The sequence below is a fragment of the Condylura cristata genome, unplaced genomic scaffold, assembly GCF_000260355.1.
Source record: "Condylura cristata isolate star-nosed mole 26May11 unplaced genomic scaffold, ConCri1.0 scaffold00027, whole genome shotgun sequence".
Taxonomy (NCBI): Eukaryota; Metazoa; Chordata; class Mammalia; order Eulipotyphla; family Talpidae; genus Condylura; species Condylura cristata.
The window spans coordinates 25892065-25919249 of record NW_004567128.1 but is presented as its reverse complement, the minus strand read 5'-3'; the positions used below and the strand labels follow the sequence as shown (position 1 = coordinate 25919249).

General features: G+C 43.5%; 1 protein-coding gene across 1 annotated transcript in view; it reads left to right on the top strand.

Moving 5' to 3' along the window:
- Positions 1-3910: 3910 nt before the first annotated feature.
- Positions 3911-27185, top strand: part of LOC101625880 (chromosome unknown open reading frame, human CXorf36) — a 29094-nt gene continuing 5819 nt past the window's right edge. The window contains exons 1-2 of the mRNA XM_004690123.2: positions 3911-4116; positions 14460-14721. Coding sequence (XP_004690180.1) covers positions 3911-4116; positions 14460-14721 — 468 coding nt within the window. The remainder of the gene's footprint in view (positions 4117-14459; positions 14722-27185) is intronic.

Below are 27185 nucleotides of genomic sequence, written 5' to 3'. Positions count from 1 at the left end.
GAGACTACCTCCCTTGATTCGTCCTCATAGGACCTCCCAAACGGAATTTGCAAGACTGAGCACTGACTGGACCTGGACGCAGTAGAGTGCAGCAAGTGGCCGGCCGGACATTCTCCCATCCATGTAGGTTGAATAAATCCCTAGAGAAATGATACAATTCCAGAAGAGAAGAGAACCATATTAATATTTTTCTGCAATCCGGGATGGAAGTCTCAGAAAGGAAATGAAGTTATAAAATGTCCCACTATATGTCTTAAATATATGGTTTTAGAGCTCAACACTCTACCAGCTATACTTCCCCTGTCATGAAATTAAAGTTGCCAAAGAGATGGAGAATCACGAGAACATGATGAAAAGCAGCAAGTCACTTGGAACACTTGAGCGATTCAGGAAATTCCTAAGACGTTGAATGTAAAAAATACATACTAAATGTGCTCATGATACTAAAAAGGAAAGTAGTCCATATTAAAATGCATAAGGATCAATTTCAGTTAGATCACTTTTTAATTAATACTTGATGAAGTTTTTAAGTATATTTTCCTTTAAAAGGCTACTATTTGGGGCCCTCTCTGGTAGCACAGCGGGTTAAAGCACAGCACTAAGAAGCTAAAGCCACTTCCGCATGAGTTCGATTCCCGCCTGCCCCAGAGGTGACCACATGGCGTGGCAGACCTCTCCTGACCCGCCCGCTGCTCCCCTCAGCAGTGTACTTCATCGATCTGCCTGTTCTGCTCCCCACTCTGTCTCTGGTGAAGCCTCTCGCCGCCCCTGAGCCTCTGGCCTGTACCTCAGTTCTGTATGCACAAATAAATAAATCTTTAAAAAAAAAAAAGCTGCTATTTGAATTGATGTTGGCGCTTACAATTTGTGACATTTTAAAATGGGGAAGATGCTGTTTTTCATCATTTTAAAGATTTTCAGCTGTCAAAAATCCTATCTATCAGCTTGTTGCTTAAAAAAAAAAAATTGAGCTACAGGGGTCCTCCCTGGTGGTGAGAGGGGTGAAATCACAGTACTGGAAAGCTAGATGCAGCTGCTTCACCATGAGTTCAACTCCTGGCCCTGGAGCTGACCCACATGGCGTGGCAGACCTCTCCTGTCTCACCCGCTGCTCCCCTCAGCAGTGTACTTTGTCAGGCTGCCTGTTCTGCTCCCTGCTCTGTCTCTGGTGAATCGTCTTACCACCACTGCACCTCTGGCCTGCACCCCAGTTCTGTATGCATACATAAATAAACGTTAATAAAAAAGAGAAAGAGGCCCTCCCTGGTGGTGCAGCGGGTTAAAGCACAGCACTGAGAAGCGAAAGCCGCTTCCGCATGAGTTCAATTCCCGCCTGCCCCGGAGGTGACCACATGGCATGGCAGACCTCTCCTGACCCGCCCGCTGCTCCCCTCAGCAGTGTACTTCGTCGATCTGCCTGTTCTGCTCCCCACTCTGTCTATGGTGAAGCCTCTCACCGCCCCTGAGCCTCTGGCCTGTACCCCAGTTCTGTATTCACAAATAAATAAATCTTTTAAGAGAGAGAGAGAGAGAGAGAGAGAGAGAAATGCTTCCCTAAAAAAAAAAAAAAAAGAGCTACATCTATATTATGGAATGCAGAACTTAGAAATGGTCTCATAGAATATTTAATGACATGGAAAATGTTAAAATTAAGGGGGGGGGGACTGTGTGTGCATAGCCTAAAGTTCTGCCTCCATGCATGGTGCTTTCCAAGCCCTCTAAAGATTGGCCTTTAATCTAATAAATTAATGTCTCAGGAGTTGGCAGTCCTTCACTGCAGCAACTCCTGCTGCACTGGCCATGAACTCCTTTCCTGGAGCCCTGGCTCCCTCACTGCTGAGCCCACACACAGCACCCAAAATGAAGACTGGACATAGTAAGTATAATAAATATTTTGTTATATCACATTGAACCTGGAACACCCTTTCTAGCACTTCGTCAGTTTCTGTACTTGATCCTGTAACGTTTTCAGTATTTCTGTACTTTTTTGACAGTCCACTGCATAAAGACATCTTTATAGGGCCTCCCACCTGGCTTCAGAGGTAAGTCTCAGCACTATCAACACTGTGGCCTGAGTTCGAGCCCCAGCCAGGGAGCTGACACACATGGCGCAGCAGACCTCTCCTGTCCCACCCGCTGCCCCCCCAGCAGTGTATTTTGGTTAGTCTCCCTGTTCTGCTCCCCACTTTGTCTCTGGTGAATCCTCTCACAGCCCTCCAAGTCTCTGGCCTACACCCCAGTTCTTCTATGCAAAAATTTAATCTATTAAAAAAGACATAAAGGTTGCAAATGATAGAACTTAAGATTTAAAAACTGTGACATCCAAAATATCATCAAAGCTAAAACTAAACCCCAACCAAGAGTGATGTCACTCATGGCCCCCACCTCAAACACTTGGCAGCCACCCACAAAGGGGCCCATGTGGCAGTGGTGGGATCTAGCACCATCCACTGAGGGCCCGAGAAGTACTCTTTGCCATGTGTGCAGGGGTAACAGGCATGGAGGCCCCAACCTTGGCTGTGGGTCCTACAATGGGATGTGAACTAACACCAGCCCTCTCGGTCCCATTACAGGAGCGATGGACTATACTGTCTCAGTTAATCACCCATCGTGACAGATTCTTGGCGGAAATCCAGGTTTCCTGTGAAGAACTTCCTGCACACAATTGGAGGGAAAAATAAGTCTTGGCACAGTGGAGAGGTTGAAAGAGGCATTTTTACTATATGCGATTATCCTAGATTATTAGAATATATAAAGAATTCTGAATTCTGAAAATTATACACACACACACACACAAAAAAAAAAAAACAAGTACAACCAAACACTTCCCTGGGAAGGATACATGCTTGGTTAATATGTAACATCAGAGACCTGCCTTCCCCTGTTCTTCCCACCAGTTTATACCAAAACTCTCAGTTATCCTCAGACCATCCCAACGTCCTTCCCTTTTTCCCTCCCCCGGCCGGAGACTACCTCCCTTGATTCGTCCTCATAGGACCACGCTGTGGGTCCTGTCTTGCTGTCAGGAGGAAACGTTCCCAACAAGGCAGGTGTCCTCTGAGAAGGGAGCCAGGGTGTAAAAGGAGAAGGGACTTCCAGTCACCAGGAAGAGGAATAGCAAAGCCAGCGGGGTTTTCTGGAACACCCCTCATCGTGCCAGAGGCCACAAGTTTCCTTCCCTTCTCTTCTCTGATCAGGAAGAGAAGCTGAAGGATGGACTATCCTGGGGTTTTCTATTCCCTAAGTAGCAGAAAGCTTTTACCTTTCAAATCAGTATTAAATGTGGCAGGATTGCCAGCAATTGACCTCTAGTTAGCTCACAGCCAAATATGGTCAAAGTGGGGGAGTGGTTATGGTCCAAGTGGGGGGCTTACTGCTCATTATGTGTCAGGTCAAATGACACATTGACACATTTTAGAGGGGGGTGTGTTTGGTGTGTGTGTGTGTGTGTGTCCCGCAGGGATAGCTATACCCAGAATTGAAACAGTGGTGGGTGGAGACCTTCAGGGTCCTTTGAAAACTCCCAGGTGGAACTCAGGTCGGACATACATCCTGCATGGACCTTTCCTGGCCAGCCAGGATATCCTGTGTTTGTCAAAATGACTGCACAGGGAAGGCATAACCATTGTCCTTCCCGAAGTCTGCCAGTCAGCCCCTCCCTGGCCTGCAGCAGCCGCCCCAGGCAGAGGAAGAATAACTTCGGAAACGTTGTTATCAGCATCCTACAAGGACTTCCTCACCTCCTCCCCAGCTTTGTCAGCCGCAAGCTCCTCAGCATCCTCAAACAGAGGCCTGGGAGACCGGGATGGACTCCACACCGTGAAGCCAGCCCCACTCTCTTTTGCCAAGACCTGCTGCTGCACAGCCCTCAGTGGGCAGCCGAAGGCCGCAGCTGGAGTGCCGGGCTGGGATGGAGCCCCAACTGGGCTGGCCGGCCCTGCTGCTCCAGGTCTCAGTCCTGAGCTGTTCTGTGTCTTCACCGGCTTCTCCCTCTCCTTCTCTGGTGCCCCAAGTCAGAACCAGCTACAGTTATGGAAGGACTTTCCTCGGTCTTGATAAATGTAATGCCTGCATCGGGACGTCTATTTGCAAGAAGTTCTTTAAAGAAGAAATAAGGTCAGAATCTCAATGAGATAACTTGAAGGGGCCAAATTCTGTTCCTTGCACGTGAAGATATCCAGGAGTTTGTTGAAAATGAGTCAGGATGTAATTTATGGGTGGGAGCTGAAGCAAAAACAATTTAACCCTAATGATGATGGGGTGAGGATAGGGTGGAGAGTGGAGGAAAGAGGCAAAGCCAAATTTCAGACCTAAATGCTGAATTCAAAGTTTTCTTTTAAGTGGGAGTTTAAAGTTTGCTTTCCTAGGAGTCGAGTAGCCTGGAATTGTTGAGTTGATCAAGTTCATATCTCAGAGGGGGAGGCAAATAAATTGATAGAAAGCCTACGGTGACTGACATTTTAAAGCTATTTTTATTTATTCTAGTCACCACCCAATAAATGGCAGATTTGGGACCCAAATCAGGGCAGTTTGTTTCAAGGCTTGGGAACCAGGTTTCTCTTGTGAGATGCTGCCTTGATCAGAGGCAAACTCAAGATTAGTGAACGCAGTGTGCACAGCTCTCACCTAAGCGTAATGTCACAATCGAGTCCACTCCTGTCAACACAATGGCCCGCTCAGCTAACCAAGGCCCAGCAGGTGCTTCAGTGACACTATAAACTTCTGGAATGCTGATCATTGCTCCAGGGGATCGGGAGGAGGGAGCTGTGTTAGAAATGATGACAATAAGATGTGATGGAGGCTAGAAGTGAAATGTGAAGGATATTGGGAGCTCTTGCAAGAGGAGATTAAATTCAAGTGGGGACCAGAGATGGACTTCTCCAGGGAGAGGTCTTGTGAGCAAGGCCTCAAAGGATGAGCTGAAATTTAGTGGGAAGGGAAGGGCTTAAGGTAGAAGAACCAGCATAAGCAAAGGTCCAGAGGTGTAAGGAAAGGTATGATGTGCTTACTGGCTGAAGCTGGGGACAGATGTGGGTGCATGGCAGGAGGAGGGGGGGGGGTCAGACGGGCAGGGGCCTTGAATGCCACACCAAGGAATAGGGGCCTCAGCCTGTGGGGTAGTGGTTTATAGCTTTTTTAATGCCAAAGACCCTTGGTAATAGTTCTCTTCTCCTATGCCCTCCTCAAGGACCTACCTGGGGTTGGTAAGATTTAATGAGCAAAAAGGTCTTTTATTCATATCATTTTACAAGATGATTTAACCAAACATTATGTCACTGTTTAAGTTACTCCGTAGAAGTAACAAGTAGAAAATATAAGCAAAATGTTGGACTTCTTTTGCAAGGTGGAATTTTATGAAGTTGATGGATGTGGACTTTTCCTATTAGACTTTTATTTTTAGTTATCAAGTATTTACTACATGCCAGGCACAGTGATAGGTAATGAGCACTCAACTATGACTAACAAAGACATGGATCTTGCACTCCTGGTGTTTATAATTGGGTCAGGAAGGGGGGAGAAGCCAAGTAATCATTTGACATTTGTTCTAAAGGAGAAACTCAGGTACCAAGAGATGGAATTACAGTCCAGTCCTGACCAAGAACCTAGGGAGGCTTTCTGGAGGAGGTGAGATATAAGGTTCTAATGGGCATGTGAGAAGAAAGCTGCCTGAGTGTATAGGACTAAAAGAAAGGGGTTGCTTGGGTATTTATTTGTTTGCTTATAGTCATGCATACAAGAAGTGGGACACAGGCCAGAGGTTCAGGGGGTGAGGGGATTCACCAGAGACACAGTGGGGAGCTGAACAGATGTAGTGACTAAATACACTGCTGAGGGGAGCAACGGGTGAGACAGGAGAGGTCTGCTGTGCCGTGTGGGTCAGCTCCCTGGCCTGGGGACTGAACTCAGACCATAGTGGCTGGTGATAGCTTGATAGCACAGAGATTTGAACCCCTGCACTGCCAGGGGAGGCCAAGGAGGGATATTATGTTAAAAACTTAACTAAGACCTCCTTCACCCTCCCAATCACTCAGTGCACACACACAGACTCTCTCTCGCACACATTCACACATGTTCCTTCAAATTTCCCAGAAATCCCATCAACAGGAGTATTGGAGTTATTCCCAAAATAAGTTCCAAATAATAAGTTACTATTGCCAAAATAAATCCTGAATTTTTTTTACTTCATTGAGTTACTAACAGAGAGTAGTGTTCAGACAAATTAAATCAGAATCCCAGAGAGTGGTAGCAGGCATCAGCAGCAATAAAGTATCCCAGGTGGTTCTAACTAGTCAAGTTTAACTCTATTGACTTAGAGGCCCTGTAATCGCCTTCATTAGGTTGGTTATGATTATAGCCCTGGGAGATGGTGGGGAGAATACTGAGTAAATAAGGCACCAGCTTCTGAAACTTAGTGAAATGTGTTACAGAAACAACAACAATCTACACTGAGCAAGGAATTCCTAGAAGACTGAAACTTAAAACTCTGAAAGATTTCATTTTGAGCATCTGTATCTACTATTAAGAGTCATTAGCTCTACATTCAAGAGGTACATGCTGATTTGCTCACATATATGTACATAGATACATAGATATAAAATGTTTGCGATAACATTGATTTATAACACTATATATCTTGGGAGTATAGATTCATGCCTCTGCAAATGCCCGTACTATACCACACCCACCAAGGCAGCCATGGTCCTTCACCATAGTCCATTGGGTCCCCCACCCTTTGCTCTCCACCCATTGTCCTCCCTATCTGGCAGTTGCAGTTCTACAATGAGATTTCAAGGTTTTGTTTTGGTTTGCCTTTGTCTGCTTCTTTGTCTTGCTTTTTTATATCCCACATGTGAATGAAATCATCTGGTATTTCTTTTCTCCTTACTTATTTTGTTTAGCATAATCCCCACCAGTGCCATCCATGTTGTCTCAAATGGCAAGATTTCATCTTTTTTATAGCTGCGTAGTATTCCATTGTGTATATATACCATGTCTTCTTAATCCACTCATCTGTCCCTGGACACTTAGATTGTTGCCATAATTTGGCTACTGTAAAGAGCTCTGCAATGAGCATAGGAGTGAATGCATCCCTTCGTTTTAGTGTTTTTTTGCATTCTTTGGGTTGATATTGAGGAGGGAGATTACTAGGTCATATGGTAGATCTATTTTTAATGTTTTGAAAAACCTCCATGCTGTTTTCCTTAAAGGCTGGACATTCCCACCAAAAGTGTACCAGGGTTCTTTTTCTTCCACCTTTGTTGTTTCTGGTCTTTTTGATATGGGCCTTTCTCACAGGTGTGAGGGGATATCTCATTGTGGTTTTAATGTGCATTTCCCTGATGATAGGTGATGATGAGCATGTTTGCATATGCCTGTTGGTCATTGTATGTCTTCCTTGGAGAAATGTCTATTTCCACACTGACCTTGCTGCTGTTGCTAGAGGAGGAAGAGGGGAGTAAATAAATGGTATGTGCCATGGAAAATTACCTGACATCACCATTGTGCTGGAAGAAGCATGGCAAAGCTATTATCCACACAATGCATTCCTTGATAATAATAGTTTTTTGCTTCCTGGCCTATTAGGCTTTCTTCATTTTTAAAAAATATTTATTTATCTATGCATACAAGAACTGGGGTACAGGCCAGAGGTGTGGGGGGTGAGAGGGTTCATCAGAGACAGAGTGGGGAGCAGAATAGGCAAACTGACCGAAACACACTGCTAAGGGGAGCAGCAGGCTGGTCAGGAGAGGTCTGCTATGCTATGTGGGTCACCTCCCTGGTCAGGAATCGAACTCGTGCTGCAGTGGCTGCTGCCCGCCCCATAGAGCTGTGCTTTAGGCCCTTGCACCCTGGGGGGGGGGGCCTAGGCTTTCTTTCCTTAAGGTAGTTTGAAAGTGACACAGTCGAGAGACTGTCCTATATAGGAAACTCTATGCCAAGATACGGTAATCGTGCTAAGTGGGATAGCAGCAAGATGAGAGCTGTGATTTGGAAATAGCTGCTGGAGAGCAGTGTACGGGGGCGTGGATGATGCCAGCAGGGGAGGCCAGATCAGTTCTCCATGCCTGGGAGAAAGGTCATCAGGAATAAAACGGGGCAGGAAGGATGCAAGTGATTTAGCTACTTGCTTTGTGGACCAACCCCGGAAGAGAGGAAATACAAGGGCAGATGTTGAAAGTGAAATCGAAATTTCCCACCTAAGACATGGAATAGAGTAAACCAAAACACAGTGACGTGGAACCGAATCCTTGGAGAAACGAGGCCGTGAGAAGATAGACTGGATGATAGGATGAAGGGAAATTAAGGGATTCCGCTTTAAAAAAAAAATCACTCCAGGTTCACATCCTACATCAGACAAGAAAACGACACTTACAATTGACTCTTTGCCAAGTGGTAATAAATGAAGTTTTCTCACCCGCCAGATATTGGCCGAATGCAGAAAGCATTTCCCCAAGAGGTTTGGGTTCCATTAAAGTTCAGGATATTACTTCAGCTGCCTCAGAATTCATTTTCCATGTGTGCCTGAAAGGGAAGTGTGCCGGAAAGCACCAGGTTAGGCGGGCGGGGGCTCGCGGTTCTCCATATGGAGAATGAAAAGAAGCACAGAGAGCCAGTGAGTGGGTCTGAAGATGTGAACTTGACAGTTTATTGGCCTTTTCTCCACATTTAGATAACTTTTTTCTTACTGAAAAAATAAAATGTTTATTCTCGAAGTTCAGTCAACAGTGATTAAAGAAAGCTGGAAATAATAATCACATATAATTCCTCCGCCAGATCAGCCCCTCGTTAACATTATGGACTAAATCCTTGCACCTTCTTCTTTATGTATGTGCTTAGTCACTTATTGTTCATGAAGTAGCATTGTTTTACACCCTTGCTAACACTTTCACAGTCTAGGTTTTCTCCTGTCAGGTGTGGTCTCCATAGCTCCCCACCACCAAAGCACCCATGGTCGGTCCCTGTTACCCACTGTGCTTGGCCCTTGCCACCATCTTTCCAAGTATAGATACATTTGTTTCCAACACAACTGTAGCTCTACTCTGTATTTACCTTTATAAACTTTTATTTAGCAATATATTGGGAACATCTTTCCACATGAACGACTTCTTTCCACACGTTTGTTTTTTTTTTAAGCAGCCAGACACATACAAGTTTTTATTATTAATCCTCTCATGAAAACTCTGCACACTCTCCGTAGTCGCTGCGGAGACTACTCCTTCTCTGTCCAGTCTCCGCTTGTGGCAGCGCCCACGCTGGCCTTGGCAGTCCCTCTGTCTTCGTGCTGTCCGTGCGTTCCTTTCGCTCCTTGCTTGGGGTCTTTTTCTTCCCCTACCGCCACGTCTTGCAAGGCTACGGGGTCGCCCTTCTTGGCGGTGCCCGAGGAAGCGTGAGTCGCGCCAAAGCCGCGGGCCCTGCCCCCTCCGAGGTGGGTTCTGACTCCAGATACGAAGATGACCCGGGGTGGCCTTGGACGCGTGAGCTCGTGCCCCAGCTTCTGTCTTGGGATCGTCGCCTTCCCAGAGTGAAGGACGACAGGGACCGCCGTGAAGCAGCCACTTGGTCATGAGCTGGCCGGCCCAGATGGCTACTGTGTCATCCGAGATGCCGCGGAGCTTCAGGAAGCCAGGGAGGAAAAGCACAATTTGATTTCTGAAAGCCTCATAGTATTCAACTGCATCAATCAACATTAGGATTTATTTTCTGATTCACTATAGTAAAGCAACTAGGCTTCCTGTCACGTTTTAGTGTGATAGATAGTGCTATTGAATATCCCTGTACACATAAAACTTTAGTGCGCATCAGTAACTCTTATAACAAATTCCAAAAAGTGGAATAGCTATATAAAAATATATATATAGTAAATTTGTAAGATTTTTGATATGTGTCTCCAAGTGGAGACTCTTACCTACAGAGATCACTTACTGCACATTCACACATATTTAATATTACTACTGTTCTTAGTTTGTATTTCTTTTGAGTTTAGCCCTTTCTTCAGGTTTATTGGCCATCTGTATTTCTTCTTTTTAATTTTCCCCCACCATCATCCCTTATATCCTGTTATCCTCTTCTTCCTCTTCCCTAATTATTAACCTTGAGTCCTCACTGCATTTACTAATATCTGCTAGTTCTTGTATTTCACTTTATCAAATCTCTGCTATGTAAACATCTAGAATTTGTCTTTGCCATTCTGACTTGCTTATTAGCCAGATTTTCCTAACTCCCTCTATTTTGCCATAAATGGCTGTATTTCAACTTTCCTCATAGCTGAACAGATTTCCATAGCGTGGCCGTACCACATCTTTTTCATCCAGTCATCTAAAGTTTACATTTAGGCTACTTCCATTTTGCAAATAGTGCTGCAGTAACATCCTGGAGCATATCGTTTTTTTCACTGATAGTTTCGTGTTCTTTGGCTAGATACCCAAGTTGGAATTACTGGGTTGTACAGTATTTTCATTCTTAGCTTTCTGAGACAGATACAGACATTTGTCCATAATGTCGGCACAGTTTATAATCCCTTCAACAGTGCAACACGGTTCCTCTTTCCCCAATCCTCTCCATCACTTGCTGTTAGGGCTCTTTTTATTATGTGCTATTGCCATGGGTGTGAGAGGGTATCTCAGTGTGGCGTTAACCTGAAGCTCTCTTACTGGAAACAGCGATGAACACTTTTTCATATATTTTGGACCTCCTGGGTATTCTCCTTGGGGAATTGTCTGTTCACATCTACTATCCTTTTATTACTTGTGTTGTTTGCTTTCCTATTGTTGAATTGTAGACTTTTTTACATATCTTGGTTATTTACCCCTGTTGGCCATATATTGTGAATTTTCTCCCATTATGTAGGGTGTCTTTTTAATCTTCTTATATATATATTTTAGCTATACAAAAATTTTCTAGCTTGAGGTAATCCCAATTGTTAATTTTTGTTTTTATATCCCTGCCATAAGGGTTAAATTTCTAGGACAGCTCTATCATTGATGTCACGAAGCATATTGCCATGTTTACTTCTATATATTTTAATCTTGCAGGTGCTATATCTAAACTATTCAGCCATTTGGAATTTATTTGGTGTATGGAGTTAGAGAACAATAAAATTTATTCTTTTATGTGTGGCCTCCCACTTTTCTCAACAGCATCTCCTTTCCACATTGTATGTTCATGCCTTCATTAGCATAAATTAGGGACCGGTTGACATGTGTGTGGATTTACTTCTGAGATTTCAATTCTCTCCCATGAATTAATGTATCTATTTTTGTACTAGTGCCATTTTTTTTTAAAGATTTATTTATTTGTGCATACAGAACTGGGGTACAGGCCAGAGACTCAGGGGTGACGAAAGACTTCACCAGAGACAGAGTGGGGAGCAGAACAGGCAGATCAACGAAGTACACTGCTGAGTGGAGCAGCGGACAGGTCAGGAGAGGTCTGCCACGCCATGTGGTCACCTCCGGGGCAGGCGGGATTCGAACTTACGTGGCAGTGGTTTCAGCTTCTTAGTGCAGTGCTTAACCCGCTGCGCCACCAGGGAGGGCCGCCATTTTGTTTTTAATACTTTTACTTTATAGTAAAGTTTGGAGTCAGGTAGCATGATCCTTTGTTTCTTTTTTCTCAAGCTCACTTTTGCCTTTTGAGGTTCCATATATATTTCAATATTTTTGTTCAATTTATTTGAAAAATATTATTGATACTTTGATGAGAATCACATCCAATTTCTACATCATTTTAGGCAGGAAGGTCACATTGACTATACTGATTCTCTCCCATCCATAAACATAGTGACCAATTTCTTAGGTCACTATCTAAGCCCTTTAATAGCATCTGCAGTTGTCTCCCTTAGTTATGTTAAATCGAGATATTCTTTTTTAGGTCATTTTAAATGGAGTTATTTTCTTAATTTCTATATTCAAAGAAGGTGCATTCAATTTTCTTATCTTCAAAATGTGGGTGGGTAGGAGGACATGGACAAAATATTCTTCAAAACCTCAGCTCACTACAAACCCTAATAATGTTCCCAATCTGTACCCAAGAACTTATTCATAAAACAGGTGATAGAGGAATAAATAATGGCTAAGATTATACACTCTGGAACCTTGAATACTACTGGAAATTGCTGGTTATGTGACTTTAGGCAAATCACTTCAGTTCCCTCATATGTATGGTTAATAGTAGTACTAATGTCATAGGTTTGTTAAAAGATCTAACTAAATAAACAGAAGATGTTTAGCTAAGTGACTGGCATGTTCAAGTGTTTCATAAATGTGTGTTCCTATTATCATTATCTAGGAGTGGTACCTGGTTATAAATCCTTAGTCACAGACTTTCAGGGACATTGAATCACCATGAGCAAAAACAGTTGCAAAAAATAGGCAGCAAGACCTCCTTGTGATCTCAGGCTTTTCCTTGTCCTCCCAGAAGGGAAAATCACTTCCCATGGTTCTCCTAAAACATCCAATCTTGCAAGTGTACAGTGTTTTGCCTTTTAAAAAATAATTATGGCAATATTCTTGAACAGGATTTTTTTTTTTTTTTGCCTACTTTCATTGCAATTGGAATGGTCCTGATTATAAAAGGTGCTATTGACTGTTTTTGCTAGAAAATCTTCTGTAAAAAGTTTGCAGTCTCTTATGGTAAAGCTGTATCATATAAGTGAGAAAACAAAATAAACTAGGGTCTGGGGAAAATCATAATGCTAACTCTTCCCAAACTCATTATTGTAAGGCTGCAGAGTAATGCCCAATAATAAGAATGTTAAGAATTATTATTAAAATTAAATATAAAATTGATAATTCTAATTTTAATTTGCAATATGATAATAGCATTGCTACTAATAATTACATTTATAGCAATCTAGAGAGCAATATATATGAAATTAACTGTTAGACATATGTTAGACATATATATACTCTGTTAGACATATATATACCTTTGCTCATATATGTGATTTTGCATATATATATATATATATATATATATACACACACACACATACAAATAAATATATGGGTATGTCTATGAGCAAGTGTTTGTAAGTACTTTTCAGTTACAGAGGAGTTCAAAGATTTGTACATCAAACACTTAGGAGTATTTATCACTGGGATATTATTTTATTTTACTTTATACACAAAATAAATAAAAGAAACCAACAATCAGGGCCTCCCTGGTGCTGCAAGGGGTTAAAGTGGTGCACTATGAAGCTGTCCACAGCCACTGCAGCAAGAGTTCAATCCCAGCCAGGGAGCTGACCCACATGGCGCAGCAGACCTCTCCCGTCTTGCCCGCTGCTCCCCTCAGCAGTGTATTTCAGTCAATCTGCCTGTTCTGCTCCCCAATCTGTCTCTGGTGAATCCTCTCACCCTCCACACCTCTGGCTTACACCCCAGCTCTTGTATGCATAAATAAATAAACTTTTTTTTTTTAAAAAGTAACCAACCATCACCAAAATTATGATGACAATTTGGATGAAAAACTTTCTCTTAGTAATTTTTCATACACAAATCAGAAGATTTAACACTCTTCCCTCATGGAAATGTATGCACAGAGTTGGAAGAATAACTAGAGAAAAAGGTCAAGGCTAGGCCCAGGAAATCAGCAGATGCATAGGCCAGCACTTAAGTTCTGCCCCCCCTGGGGTGTGGGGGGGAGGGAGGGGAAGTGGCAGGGGGGTGGGGGGTGAGGGGGGAGAATGAAGGCCCAACCATGCCTTCGTGTGAATTGCATAATTTCTGGATTCCAGATAACTTGGAATTTGGTGACCATTTAGTAGTCACTTGTTGGTACTAATGACCAAAGTCATTGGACTGAAAGCAAATAGATGGGGCTACTGAGGTTGGATATGGAGAGGCAAGGTCTCCGCGGTGCTGGCCAAGAAGTTCTTCAAGAAGTATGCTTCCAAGACCCAGCCATTGGTTACATGGCAGGCAGTGGCCGGAACTCGCTTAGGGAAGGGGAGAGGTCATGGGTTTTGTCGACAGACAGCCTTGGGCTTGCAGAGCTGCTTGGCAAAGTATTGTGTGAGCTTGGGCAAGGTACTCACGCGCCAGTAAGCCTCAGTCTGCATGGTTGTAAAGGGGAGGGGGGGTGTATCAGGAGAATCCAAGGTCCCAGCATGGGTCCTGCTGCTCTTTTACATACACTGGAAGTTCTCAAAATCGTGATTAGCTCTTTCCTGCCAATAGCATGAAGACGATCAGGTTTGTGTCTGGCATGTATCTCCCTGCGTTTTTCTGACACATGGACACTTCCCTAAGTCTGAAGAAATACTAACAAAAATAGTCCTCTCACAGAAAAGATTCTGAGCACTCCAGTCGAAGGAGGAGAAATGGATGTGTCTGGGCGCTGCCCGTGTCCCTGTCTGGGCCCTGCTGACCCCTGACTCTGCCATGTGTCTCGTGCTTGCTTAGCCCAGCTTCATCCCTCCAGCTCCCAGCGGTATCCTAAAAGGGCTGTTCTTCTAGGTTTGACAACTGGCTGGCTTCCCACCTCCGGCTACCTCCCGACCACTTGCCTACATACCCTGCAAATTACTCAGATGATTCCAAAACCTGGCGCCCAGTGGAGATCTCGAGGCTGGTCAGCAAACACCAAGACGAGATCTCAGACAGGAGAATCTGTGCCTCAGCCGCCCCAAAGACCTGCAGCATAGAGCGTGTCCTGCGGAAGACCGGGAGGTTCCAGAAATGGCTGCAGGCCAAGCGCCTCACCCCGGACCTGGTGCAGGTGAGTGTGCGGCCACCGGGAAAGGGGTACAGAGAGATGAGGGGTGGGGGGCGATATCCAATTTAGAGAAAGGGTGCTGTGGTATATCCAAAGTGGGACACAATAATGCCATGGACCAAAGTGGCTGGGACGGGACAGGAACCAAGCAAGTTTCAACAACCATGTTCTGTCCTGATGACAGAGATGAGTCAGACACAAGCTCCATCCATCCAGCAGTCCAGTGCAGAGGACAGATAAGAACGCAAACCACCACAAAGCAATGCAGTGGGTGTTATGATGTCACTCTGTGTAGGCACAAAGAACAGACTAGTAACGTGGGTCCTTCACTCTCAGACTAGCTGAGCTGACATTTAAACCCAGGACCCGCCCACTCTGGCGGGCATTCCGCCTCCACAAATGCGCTGGGCGTGGCTTCTGCGTGATCTCAAAGCCACGCCCAGCCCTGACATTTCTTGACTTGACGTGACTCTACATCTCATATCTAACAGACCCTGATGATTGCACGCACGCTTACGATCACCGGGTGTGTGCCTTAATTTTCTGCTTCTCAATTGGCAGTGCCTGCTCTGCCTGATTTGGTCACGCTGGTGAGTTTACAGCTTGTAGACGCTTAGAGAAAGTCCATCGACTTAGAAATACCTAGCAGCATTATGTTTCTACTACCACGATACCACCGCCACCATCACTACTCCTATTCCATAAGTCGCTTTTTCACTTTGTTTTGCTAAAACTCTTTACCAGTTTTGTCACCTTGCAGTCACACGCAGCTACACAAGCTTTTCTTCTGTCGGAAAAAAAAAATCCATTAACAACACCCTGTTAAAACATAGCCAAACCATAACCAATTTCATTGTTTTTCAAGTCTTCCTTAATCACTTTTTCATCTCTAGCAGAGATTTTTCCTTTTCTTATAAAAGACAGGTAAATAGCAGCAGCTGTGCCATAGTTCCAGTCAAACCCCATCCCTCTTCCATCCACCAAGCTCAAGGTCATTGCCATCCCATGGTGGCACTGCCTTGCCTCTTTTCATTTTCAGAGATCCTTTGCCTTAGGATTGTGGCACACCCACGTGCCCGGCACCCTGTCCACCCCAGCCTCATCCAAGTGACACCCAAACTCCTGCTCTTTTCTTCATAGCAAAACTCACCTGTCAGACAGCTAAAACGGATTCATTGTCACCAAAGGTGAGAAGGGAGGGAGAGAAACTCAACATATCCACCCAAAAGAACTGAAAATAGGTGTTCAAGCAACAATTTGTTAGTGAATATTCATAACAGCATGATTCATAGTAATCTAAAGGTGGAGACAACCCAAATGTCCATCAAGTGATGAATGAACAAAATGTGATATGGCAAAAGGGACAAAGCTCTGACACATGTGACAACATGGGTGAACCTTGAAAATATTATGCTAAATGAAAGAAGCCAGACCAAAAAAAAAAAAACCGCAAATATTGTATGACTGACTGACAGGAAATAGGCAAATCCGTAGGCCAAAAAAGCAGGTTACTGGTTGCCAGGGGGCTAAAGTGAGGTGAGACTTAGGAGTCACTGCCTAATGGGTACAGGATTTCTTTTTAAGCTGATGAAAAAAATCTAGAATTGTATCGTGATGACTATCGCAAAACCTTGTGAGTATACTAATGGCCATTGACTTGTACATCTTAAAATTGCTAAAATGGTGAATTTTCTGTTAAGTAGATTTTACCTCAGTAAGATAAAAGAATAAGCCATTAAAAAAAACCCTTCTCCAATCCTGTAACGCCATTCCCTTAGCACCTTAAGGGGAGATGAGCAGCAAATTGAATAATTTAATTCACGTGAGGATGTAAACAGCTGATACCATTTCACTGTCAATGTTCCAAGAAACCACTTGTGTGTGAAGCCAATACTGTAATGCTCTAGTCCAGGCCATCCCATGGCTATCTTAGACCTTCCAAATATGCCCCTGGATTCCACCCCTTTCCCAAACCCACAAGCATCTCACAGTCCTTCTCAACAGTTGCCAAGCAAGCCGTTCCTGCATGACTTCAGCTGAATACAAGGTGAATCCTATTTCTGAGTGATCATTCATTCCAGATTTAGCCCAATAGCAACGCCCCATTGTTCTGACAGACTTCCAGACATGAGTCCTCATTTCTAGTTTGGAAATTATGTTTTTCTGTTTACATGGGAGTTTCAGGACCCAACTGGAGAGAGATTGTAGGATGGTGACAGAAAGACTTGCCTCACCCTTCGACTCATACCGGAAGGCTCAAGCCAACTCAACCTACTAGTGCAGCGGCCCTGGAGAGTCTCTCAACATAATACTTAAATGGATTTTCCCTGTTTCCCTCAAGAACCATGTTCCTGCAGGGACCTAGGCCAGAGCCCTGAAGTGTACATATCCGCGTGTGTCTGCTGTGTGTGTTTGAGGGGAAAAAAATGGGGGACCCAAGAAATTCACAGGTTTGCACCAAGAACTGTCAAGGCAAGAGAAGAGAAATAAAGAAATAAAGAAAGCAGGAGGAACTAGGTGTTCAGGGTCTCAGACCTTGACTGCCTGTGAACTTGAATTAAAAAGCCTTGGTGATCGCCTTAAGAGGCTGAACCAGGGAGACCACACTCCCGTCCCTCAGGACCAAGTGTAGTTTTGTATTAGGGACACTCTCTTGAAGCAAAGGGCTGTGAAGGAGGCAGGACAGGACTAGAAATCAGCAAGAATAGAAAGCAACGCAGGATGTGTGTGTGTGTGACTTTTCTCCTCTAAAAGCTGCATTGTCCTGATGGAAATATCCCACAGCCTAAATTATTAGTCCACAAAACAGAAGCACAGCCAAGAACACCAGCAAGAGTTTATCATTACATGTTTGTTTTCAAAACCACAATGAAGGCTTGCTCTGTTATAATGCCAAGTGCAAAAAGGCAACTACCCTCAGCAGCATGTGAATAATCAGGGGGAAACACATACCCCCTCTGCTACCAGCCACTTCCAGAATTCTAGACCGTCCCTGTTACTTCTCAAGCGGGAACTGATCAGATGGCCACCAGATGGCAGCATAGAGTGCTCAGGCAGCTTTGTTTAAACAAGAATGGCTGGCAATTTTCAATGTTTCAAATTATTTTTTTTAATGGGTAAGTAAGGGAAATAAGCAAATTAACCAAAATGCATGTCAATCATTTAACCATAATTTGGGTTTAAAAGCAATTACTAAACACTAAAATGCAAACGTTTAAGGGGAACTTACAGGATCCATGCTAGGCCCTGGGTAGGAGGGTAGAACGCTGTGGAAGGCAAGCTCCCTGACTCTTTGAGATGACATCACAGTGTGGGAGGGAGATTATATTTGACTCATTCTGATACAAAGCAGGGTATGCGAAGTAGTTGAATGAAGATGGAAATTTTATATTGGAGTCACAGCCAGTTTTCAGAATGTAAATATTTTTATTTCTCAGAAGCTAGCAGGTCCAGGACCTTTCCAGAAAGTTGCATTTATTATTGAAAAAAATTGATGTTCCTATATTGATACTGAAAAGAAAGACAGCTAGTTGGGGACTATACCATTTTTATATTCCTCTAACACTGGAGTCAAAAATAAAATGATTTTGAGTGGAAAAAGAAATTTAAACAACTAAAAGTACTTCACTGGTCTCACAGAGGGAAAATCCCAGGACATCAGTGCTCACGCTCTGGCTAAATGGTCGTCAAAAGCAGAATACCTTCAGAGGCACATCAGGACTATGAGACAGGCAATCTTGTTCTCTGCGACACTTGCAGGAAAGTCATGGTGCTTTGCAGCCCATGAGAATTTGGGGAGCCTACTAGAGAGATAACAGGGCCCCGAGGTGAGCCCCCATTGCCAACTTGCTCCTCCTAAAATAGTCTGAAACCTAAGGTCACTGTTTGTGGGTTCTTGCCTGCACGAGAATTGCAAGACACCATGCACGTTCAGGATGCAGCAACAACAAAGTTTATTAACAGAGGGCTAATTGGGAAACAGGAGAGAGTTTTTAGGCCACATGTGGCCAGCTGTCCTACCCTAGATAGTGTCCACAATGCTCAGTTCCAAATCAAAGGCTGCTCATACGAGATGGAATTATCCCTTCAATGAGAACCTGGAGCTGGTGGCATGCCAGTAAAGTGGTGGACCAGGATGCAATCCAGTGACATGCCGCTGGAGGTGACCACAGTTGCTGGTGTTGAGGTGGCACCTCAGCAGCCGGCAGCGGCAACAGTCCAAAAATTGGACTGGACGGTACAGGTACCAGTCCTGGGCGCTGGACCAAACAGCACTGGAGGTAACAGCACCAGGAGGCATTGGTGGAGGATGGGAAGCAGGGGATAGCTCTTAGAGATGACCAGACACAGGTCAACAGTGCAGGTAACAGGTGAGGAGGCAATGACGGCAGAGACACCAGTGCTGCAGGTCTTAGGAAGCTGCTGGCATAAAACACCGCGGACAGCTCCTCCAGAGACAGGCACAGAGGCAGCAGTGAGGCTGCTGTTTGTAGAGATCGCAGTCCTGATGGATCTCCTCAACAAAGCTGCCTGCAAAGGTCTGAGTCCCAACAAATGCATCTCAAACCCTCTGGAACCTCCATTTATATCTCCTTCAGGGCACCCAACTTTCAGGACTGATTGGCCCATGTACAATTCCAGCACGGCATTTAAAAGTGAATCCCCCACCCGCTGTCCAGATCCAACCCATGCTGAGGTCAGGCAGTCACTGACATTGCTGGTGCTGGACACCACTGGAGCTGGGGTTGGCCCGTGGGCTGCGTGCGTGCAGGCCTCGCTCTCTCTCTCTCCAGTTCCCTACAGGGCAGGTCCCCAAACCCAGCTGGCACCAGGACCAGCCACCCTGCAGGTACACCCTGCAGCCACATCAACCCAGGGCTCCTATTTCGCTTCCATTCATGAAATTGGTGAGATTTGAAACAATTAAGTCTTTGAACTCTGGTATCTGTTTAGGGTTAAAACCTCTGAAACTTCATCACCCCAGCTTTTGAGGCAAAGGTTATTTGGAATAGGTTAGAGACTAAGTAACTCATTTACAGGACTCCGTGATTTAACCTAGCCAAATCACTGCTCAGAGAAAAATCGGAAATAAACCCAATGGAGTGTTAGACAATTGATACAAGGTTAGTCATTAATGTGAAGGAATAATATAAAAATGGGGATTTGCATGTCAGTTGGGTCCCAATTCAGGACCATCCTATAAAAAATCTCCTAGTTTTGTTAGCTTTTCTATGGATTAATAAGAATGCTATGGAAGATTAGATTTTATACTTTTTTGGTACACTAAAGAAGAAATATGTACATGTAGCCCTGGTTTCTATATAAAAGAGCACATCGCAGAACAGTATAGAAATTTTTTAAAGATCAAAATATATTTCTACCCACTGAGGCACACACATGTCATAGATGCTTGGGTTTGAAACTTGAAAGTTCACCAATTTAAACTCAAAATATGTGCATCTTTTGTCCTGTCATACAGTGACAGGGAAGTTACTACCTTCAAAACAGCTTATTCCTTCTTTGAACAGATAATTAGAAAGTTCACCTCAAATCTGTCTTCTTATAGCTTCTTTCACTCATTTAAATTATTAAATTATTTCTACACTATTGTGATTACATATAACATTTCCCTCTTCCATACATTCACCTCCTAAATCCTGACTATCCATTCTAAACATCCGCAGTTATCTTTCAAATCCTGGTCATTTCCCTATATGGATGCATATAAAATGTGTCAAGTTCAACCTTCTCTGCAGCTAAGTTTAATTTTTAAGAACAGAAGCTTTTACTTATCCCATTCAATATGATCCTAGATTAAATCGATGAATCTAGCCTGTCAACTTAATTCTGTTACTTGTCATAGTCACTATTACCCCACTACATATCATCTTAATTTGATGAGCACAACTTTTATCTATGTCTTAGTTATTAATAAATTTAAAAAAGTAAAACAGAACAGAAACAAAGAGAAAGTCTTCTTACTCTTTGGAGATTAATCCATTAATGGTTAGGTAAACTCAGTTAACCAACTACTAATCATTTTAATGTTCCATGCAGCCAAACGCTTAAATCCCCATCTCTTTTATAAAGTTATCATGAAAATTACTATCTCACTAAAGTCTATATATTCTAAATTTTTTGCATTATTTTGTTCAAATATCAAATAACTAGTTCAAAGAAAAAAGTAGTTAGTCTAGAATGATTTGATTAGTTGAATCCTCAATAACTTCTTAGGATTGTCACTACTCTTCTAACAATGCACAATAATCCTGTGAATGCCTGTTTTAAAATATTCCCTGTGGGCCCTCCCTGGTGGCGCAGCAGGTTAAAGCACAGCACTAAGAAGCTTAAGCCACTTCCACATGAGTTCGATTCCTGCCTGCCCCGGAGGAGATCCACATGGCGTGGCAGACCTCTCCTGGCCCGCCCGCTGCTCCCCTCAGCAGTGTACTTCATCAGTCGGCCTGTCCTGCTCCCCACTCTGTCTCTGGTGAATCCTCTCACCCTCCCGCATCTCTGGCCTGTACCCCAGTTCTGTATGAATAAATAAATAAATAAATCTTTAAAAAAAATAAAATAAAATATTCCCTGTGATCCAGAATCAGCCCACTAATCACTAATTAATAAAATCTACCTTTTGCTCCTTTGAATCTCAGAAATGGGTGTTCACTCCTTTCATGGTCTCTGCATTCACTGCCCGCAGTTCAGCAATATCATCTCCATGAATGTTCCAGGTGGGAAAACTCATTCAGAACAATGAAGTATTCTTTACACATCATGGCTTCCCACTCTTGTTCCTTGATTTTTACTCCACCTTTTTCAGATCAAAGGCCCAACACTTGACAAAGACAGGCAAACATTAAGAGCGAAAATTGGACCTTCATTTTCTTATTCACCAAAATTCTCCTCATGACTCTATTCAAATGGTCTTCATTTCTTTGTATCTGTAAAATGTATCTTTTTAAAGTCTTAGAGTATATATTTTATAGTTAAATGCACAAATCTTAACTATACAGCTAGATATATTTTTATACATGTTCATTTTTGGACCCACCATCCACATTAAGAAACTGAACATTGGCCCTCCCTGGTGGCGCAGCAGGTTAAAGCACAGCACTGGAGTGCTAAGGTCACCTCTGCATGAGTTCGATTCCCACCTGCCCTGGAGGTGACCCACATGGTGCGGCAGACCTTTCCTGGCCCACCAGCTGCTCCCTTCAACAGTGTGCTTCGTCAGTTGGCCTGTTCTGCTCCCCACTCTGTCACTGGTGTCACTGCTCCCCACTCTGTCTCTCACTGCCCCTGTACCTCTGGTCTGTACCCAGTTCTGTATGCACTAATAAACAAATGGGGGGAAAAAAAGATTGATTAAAAAAAAGAAACTGAACATTTCTAGAACCTCTGAAGATTTTTTTTCATGTCCCCTTCCCATCTGATGTTCTTGAGACTATCCTGGTTTCATCACTCCAAGGAAACCCTTCAGTCCCAGGCCAATATGGACAGACCATCACCCTGTCCACTCCCAATGATTGCTCTTCTGACCTAAGTCACCATGAATTAGTTTTGCTGGTTTGGAATCCCACAGTATATACAATATGTGCACATTGTCATGCTCTTTATCCATATTGGTGCAGGAATCCATAGTTTGTTTTTTATTGCAGTATAAGATTCCATTGCATGATGATGATTCTACTGTTAATGAAAATTTGGGTTGTATTTAGTTAGAGTTTTTGTGATTCAAGCTGTTGTTAACATTCTTATATATGTCACTTGGTGAATTTAAGCATATAGAAGTGAAAATACAGCATGTGTGTATGGACAGATTTAGTAGCCACAGACAGTTTTTCAAAGTGGTTGTACTGATTTTTTCTTATCAGTAATAAAAGAGAGAGTTCCATTGTTCCACATCATCATCAACACTTGCTTGATGTTAGTTTTTCATGTTAGTCATCATGGTGGCTGTCTAGCAGTATCCCATTGTATGGCCTGAATTTGCATTTTTCTAATATGGAGACTTTTTTGTATATTTATTGGAGGCTTTAGTTTCATCTTTTGTAACAGAGTTATTTGCTTTTAATTCAGTCATCCACTTATCGATTTGTAAAAGACATATTCATATGGTTATGAGTTCTTGTCTGGGTTTATCTATTACAAATATCTCTTCCTAGAATATAGCTAACCCTTTGACTCTCTCGGTTGTATCTTTTGATCAACTGAAATACTAAATTTCAGTGAAGTCCAATTTGTTAACTATTTTAAGGTTAGTGATTTAGCATCTGGATTATCCTATGTTTACAAAGATATTTGCTTATTTACTTCTAGAAACATTTACTGTATTACCTTTCACCTACATTTCATTATTCTTACATTTTCTTTTGTGCTCTATATCTTTTAGTGTTAAAAGCAGTCAGGAAGTTTTTTATTTCAGATACTGCATTTTGTATTTCTAGAATGTCTATTGGATTTTAAATTTTTATATATACTTTAAATCATTGTTCATTTTTAAAAAATGTTTGCTCATCATCCCCCCCCCCAGATTTAGTCCCCATAGAATTTCCTCCCCTATTTACCCATGCACATCACCACAGTCACCTATGCTCCTCCTTCCCTCCTTTCTATCCCTCTTCCTCCACCTTCCCTGCAGGATGTCTCTGGTTTATAATTGTCTGGTTTTGTTTTGTTTTGTATTATTATTATTATTTCCACTGATATCTTATTTGGTTGCCCTATATTCCTCCTATAAGTGAGACCATCCAAAATTTTTCTTTTTCCTTCTGACTTATTTCACTGATCATAATTCTTTCTAGCTCCATCCATGTTGCTATGAATAGCATTAGTTTATCCTTTTTGATTGTTGAGTAGTACTCCATTGCGCATATATACCATATCTTCTTGATCTTCCTTGTGCATATATACCATATCTTCTTGATCTTCCAGGTTTTACAATATAAATAGTGCTATAATAAACATAGGGGTACAGGTATTCTTTTGAATCAATGTTTTTGTAGATCCCAAGAAGTAGAATTGCTGGGTCATATGGTAGCTCCATTTTTACTAGCCTGGAGGACTTCCACACAGCTGGTCCAGTTTGCATTCCCACCAGCAGTGTAGGTGTGTCCCTTTGTCACCACTTTGATATGTGCCATAGAATGTCTATTTGGTTTTATGGATTCCAATTCCATGCTGAAATTTTCCCCTCTTCATTAATTTTATGTCTTTTCCTCTGTTTTCTTAAAATTTTAATTATAATTACTTTGAATTCCACATTTGTTCATTCTAATACATGGACTATCTCCAGTCCTGATTCTACTTCTATAGCTTGTGACTTAACTATCAATTATCTTTTCTAGCTTCTTCATGGTTTTTGGTAATTTTTTAAAAAAGATTTATTTATTTATTCATACAGAACTGGGGTACAGGCCAGAGGCTCAGGGGCGGTGAGAGGCTTCACCAGAGACAGAGCGGGGAGCAGAACAGGCAGATGGACGAAGTACACTGCTGAGGGGAGCAGCGGGTGGGTCAGGAGAGGTCTGCCGCGCCATGTGGTCACCTCCGGGGCAGGCGGGAATCGAACTCATGCAGAAGTGGCTTTAGCTTCTTTGTGCTGTGCTTTAACCTGCTGCGCCACCAGGGAGGGCCAGTTTTTGGTAATTTTTATTGAAAATTGGATTTTTAAGGATAATACATTGTAGAGGTTCTGAATTATGTGGTTTTTTAAAATATTGTTCATTTTTGTTCTAGTAGCCAATTAAATTGCTCACAGAAGCCTAAGCCCAGAGCTTCTCAAACACAGAACTATTGACATTTTAAGTCAGATGAATGTATATTGGGGGCTTCAGGGCAGAGAGGGGTCTCCTGCGCATTGTGAAATGTTCAGCCATGTCCTTGACCCCTACCCACTAGATACCAGTGGCATCACACGCCAAGTGGTGACAACCACATCTGTTTTTAACATGTTGTCAACAATCCCCTAGGGAGAAAAATTACCCCCAGGTGAAAACTACTGCCTTAATCTTGTTGAGAGTGGGCTTTAGACTTTTGTGAGCGCAGGTCACTTTCAATTTCGTACATACTCCTAGGATGACATGGTCCTTCATGGCTAGAATGTGGATTTTCTAAAGTTCTATTGAAAGCCCAGAGTGCTCACCAATGTGTCTAGTCCAACTGCAGGCCATCATCTCCCCAGCGCTATGCAGCCTCTGAAATCTCTGCTCCATGATACAGCCTTCTAGAATAGTTCTCTGCTCGGCCTCTAGAGTCCCATCTGCTCCTATGCAGTTTAGCAGTTAGCCACAGAGCTGAGGGGAATTTTCTCAGGCTCCTTTTCTGTGCCTTTCTCATTTACAAGACCCTGTCCTCAAATGTCAGCAATTCTGGCTGTCCTCCCCTCCCCCCACCTATGCTTCCTCTACCTAGCAAGACCCTGAACTGCAGCTTGGAAAATGGTCTTAGGGGGGAAAAGGGAGTGTGAATAAGGAACTCAGCATGCTCATCCTTCTTCCAAGGATATTGCCCTATGCAGTTGAATGCCTGCAAATAGTTGTATATATTTTGTCCAGCTTTTAGCGCTATTTACAGCAGAATGGTTAAGTCTGATACCAGTTACTCTGTTATTATCAGAACTAGAAATCCCAGAACGATCTACTCCCCAGGAGGGGAAAGAAAAAAACTGATGCTATTGCAGGCATATATCCAAATCTCAAATATAGCCTTTAAAGCTATCTTTCTTGATTTTAAAAAAAAATCTCAGCTTATTTAAAGGGCTTTGGCATTTGGGATACTATTGCAAGGTTGAGTGTGAAGAACACATGTGGTTCTCAGCACAGCACATCTGGAAGAAACTGAGACCTTACACTTGACCAAGATAAAGCCAGGCATGCAAGCCAGAGGAGAATCAGACTTAAATAACCCACAGAAGAGTAGAAAGTGTTTTCTATAGAGTACATACCCTTGGTTTGCTGTCTATGTTTTTGGTAGGGGGTGGCTTGGGGAACAAACATGCATCCGTGACAGATTCAGTTCCTCTGCTGCAAAATGGGGTTGAGTACAGCACCTGCCTCAGGGGTGCCTCCAAAGAGGAAGTCAGCTGCCATGTGTGAAACACCAGCCCACTGCCTGGGATGTGGCTGCGTGTTCTCCATTCTTCTAAAAACCCTCCCAAAGCAGGGAGCACACGTGGACTCTGAAGCAGAAAAATGGGCATTCCCTCCATTTTCTCTCCTTCAGCTGTGTGCCTGTGCTCTCAGTCTTCTGGGGTGGTTGCGGGGGGGCAGGGGCTGACGCTGCCAGGCAACTGCAGCAATACCCATCATGCCTACTCACTTCAGAATCCCGAGCAGCTTCCCGACCCTCCCTGAATCCCCCCATCTCTCTGAGGATTCCAGGAGCTCACCCGGTGCCCTGACTGTGGCAGTCTAACAAACACCCATACTATTCTCTGCCTGTCTGTGCTGGTCCACAGGAGGAATATACTCTGGCCCAGCCACAGCCCATCTGTGGCCCTGTGGCAGCTCAACTCAGGAAACTGCAATCCATCAGGATGTCTGGGCAGCCTACTCTGCGGGCCCATGCCCTCTCTAACCCCAATGGCTCCAGAGGGCCTTCCACCCTGCTGGCGGCCCCTAGGGGTACCAGGACTCTCGGCCGCTTGGCTGTTCCCTGCTAGGTGTCAAGGCTCTGGAGACTGCTAGCCACCTACCCCAGTGCCTCACTCAGCCAGAAGCCCGGCTAGGCCGCCAACCAGCAAGTGCGCCCCACTGTCACTCTGCCCTGGCACTTGAGGCCTGGCTCTGTGATCTTCAAAGGTGGCCTCTGGAAATTGCAGGACCTGCTTCCTGGCAGGGCCCCTCTGACTACCATCGTCCACCGCGTTTATTCTCTGTGCTGCTAATTTACACTTTTCTCATTTAATCAGTGCAGAGAGCATTGAGTCCTTTCTGCTCACTAGTCCCTGCTTTAGTACTTTACAGCCATTAACTGAGTTGATTCCATGAACAGCTTATGGTGCTAATTCTCACTTCAGATGAGAATTGGACGTACAGAAGTTCAGAGTAGCTTGTGGGTGGTAGTTGTGGAGGCCACAGAGGGACCCAGGACCCTGCTCTTAACTGTTTGTTTTCTTCTACTAGTAGGTTCATTGTCTTTGTTCAGTGAAGAGAAAGGTGTTGGGAAGGCCTAGACAGTAATGGAAAATAAGTTTAGATCTCTATCTTCCTAAGAACAAAGCAATATGTAATAAATATGTTCACGTGTAGCGCTATCACTGGTTAAGTGCTGGAAGGAATCAAAAAGGCCAGTTGTAGGGGGGCCAGTTCCATCCATTGTGTGTGAGATTAGCTCTTTGTGGAAGGGCTGAGCAGTGGTAGTGGTGCGGATGCAGGTCTTCAAGGCTTCTAGTGCCTGCTGAGTGTAAGCTAGCTGCTCACTGCCCACTGCCCACTTAGCCTAATTCCCTCAACCACTGTCTC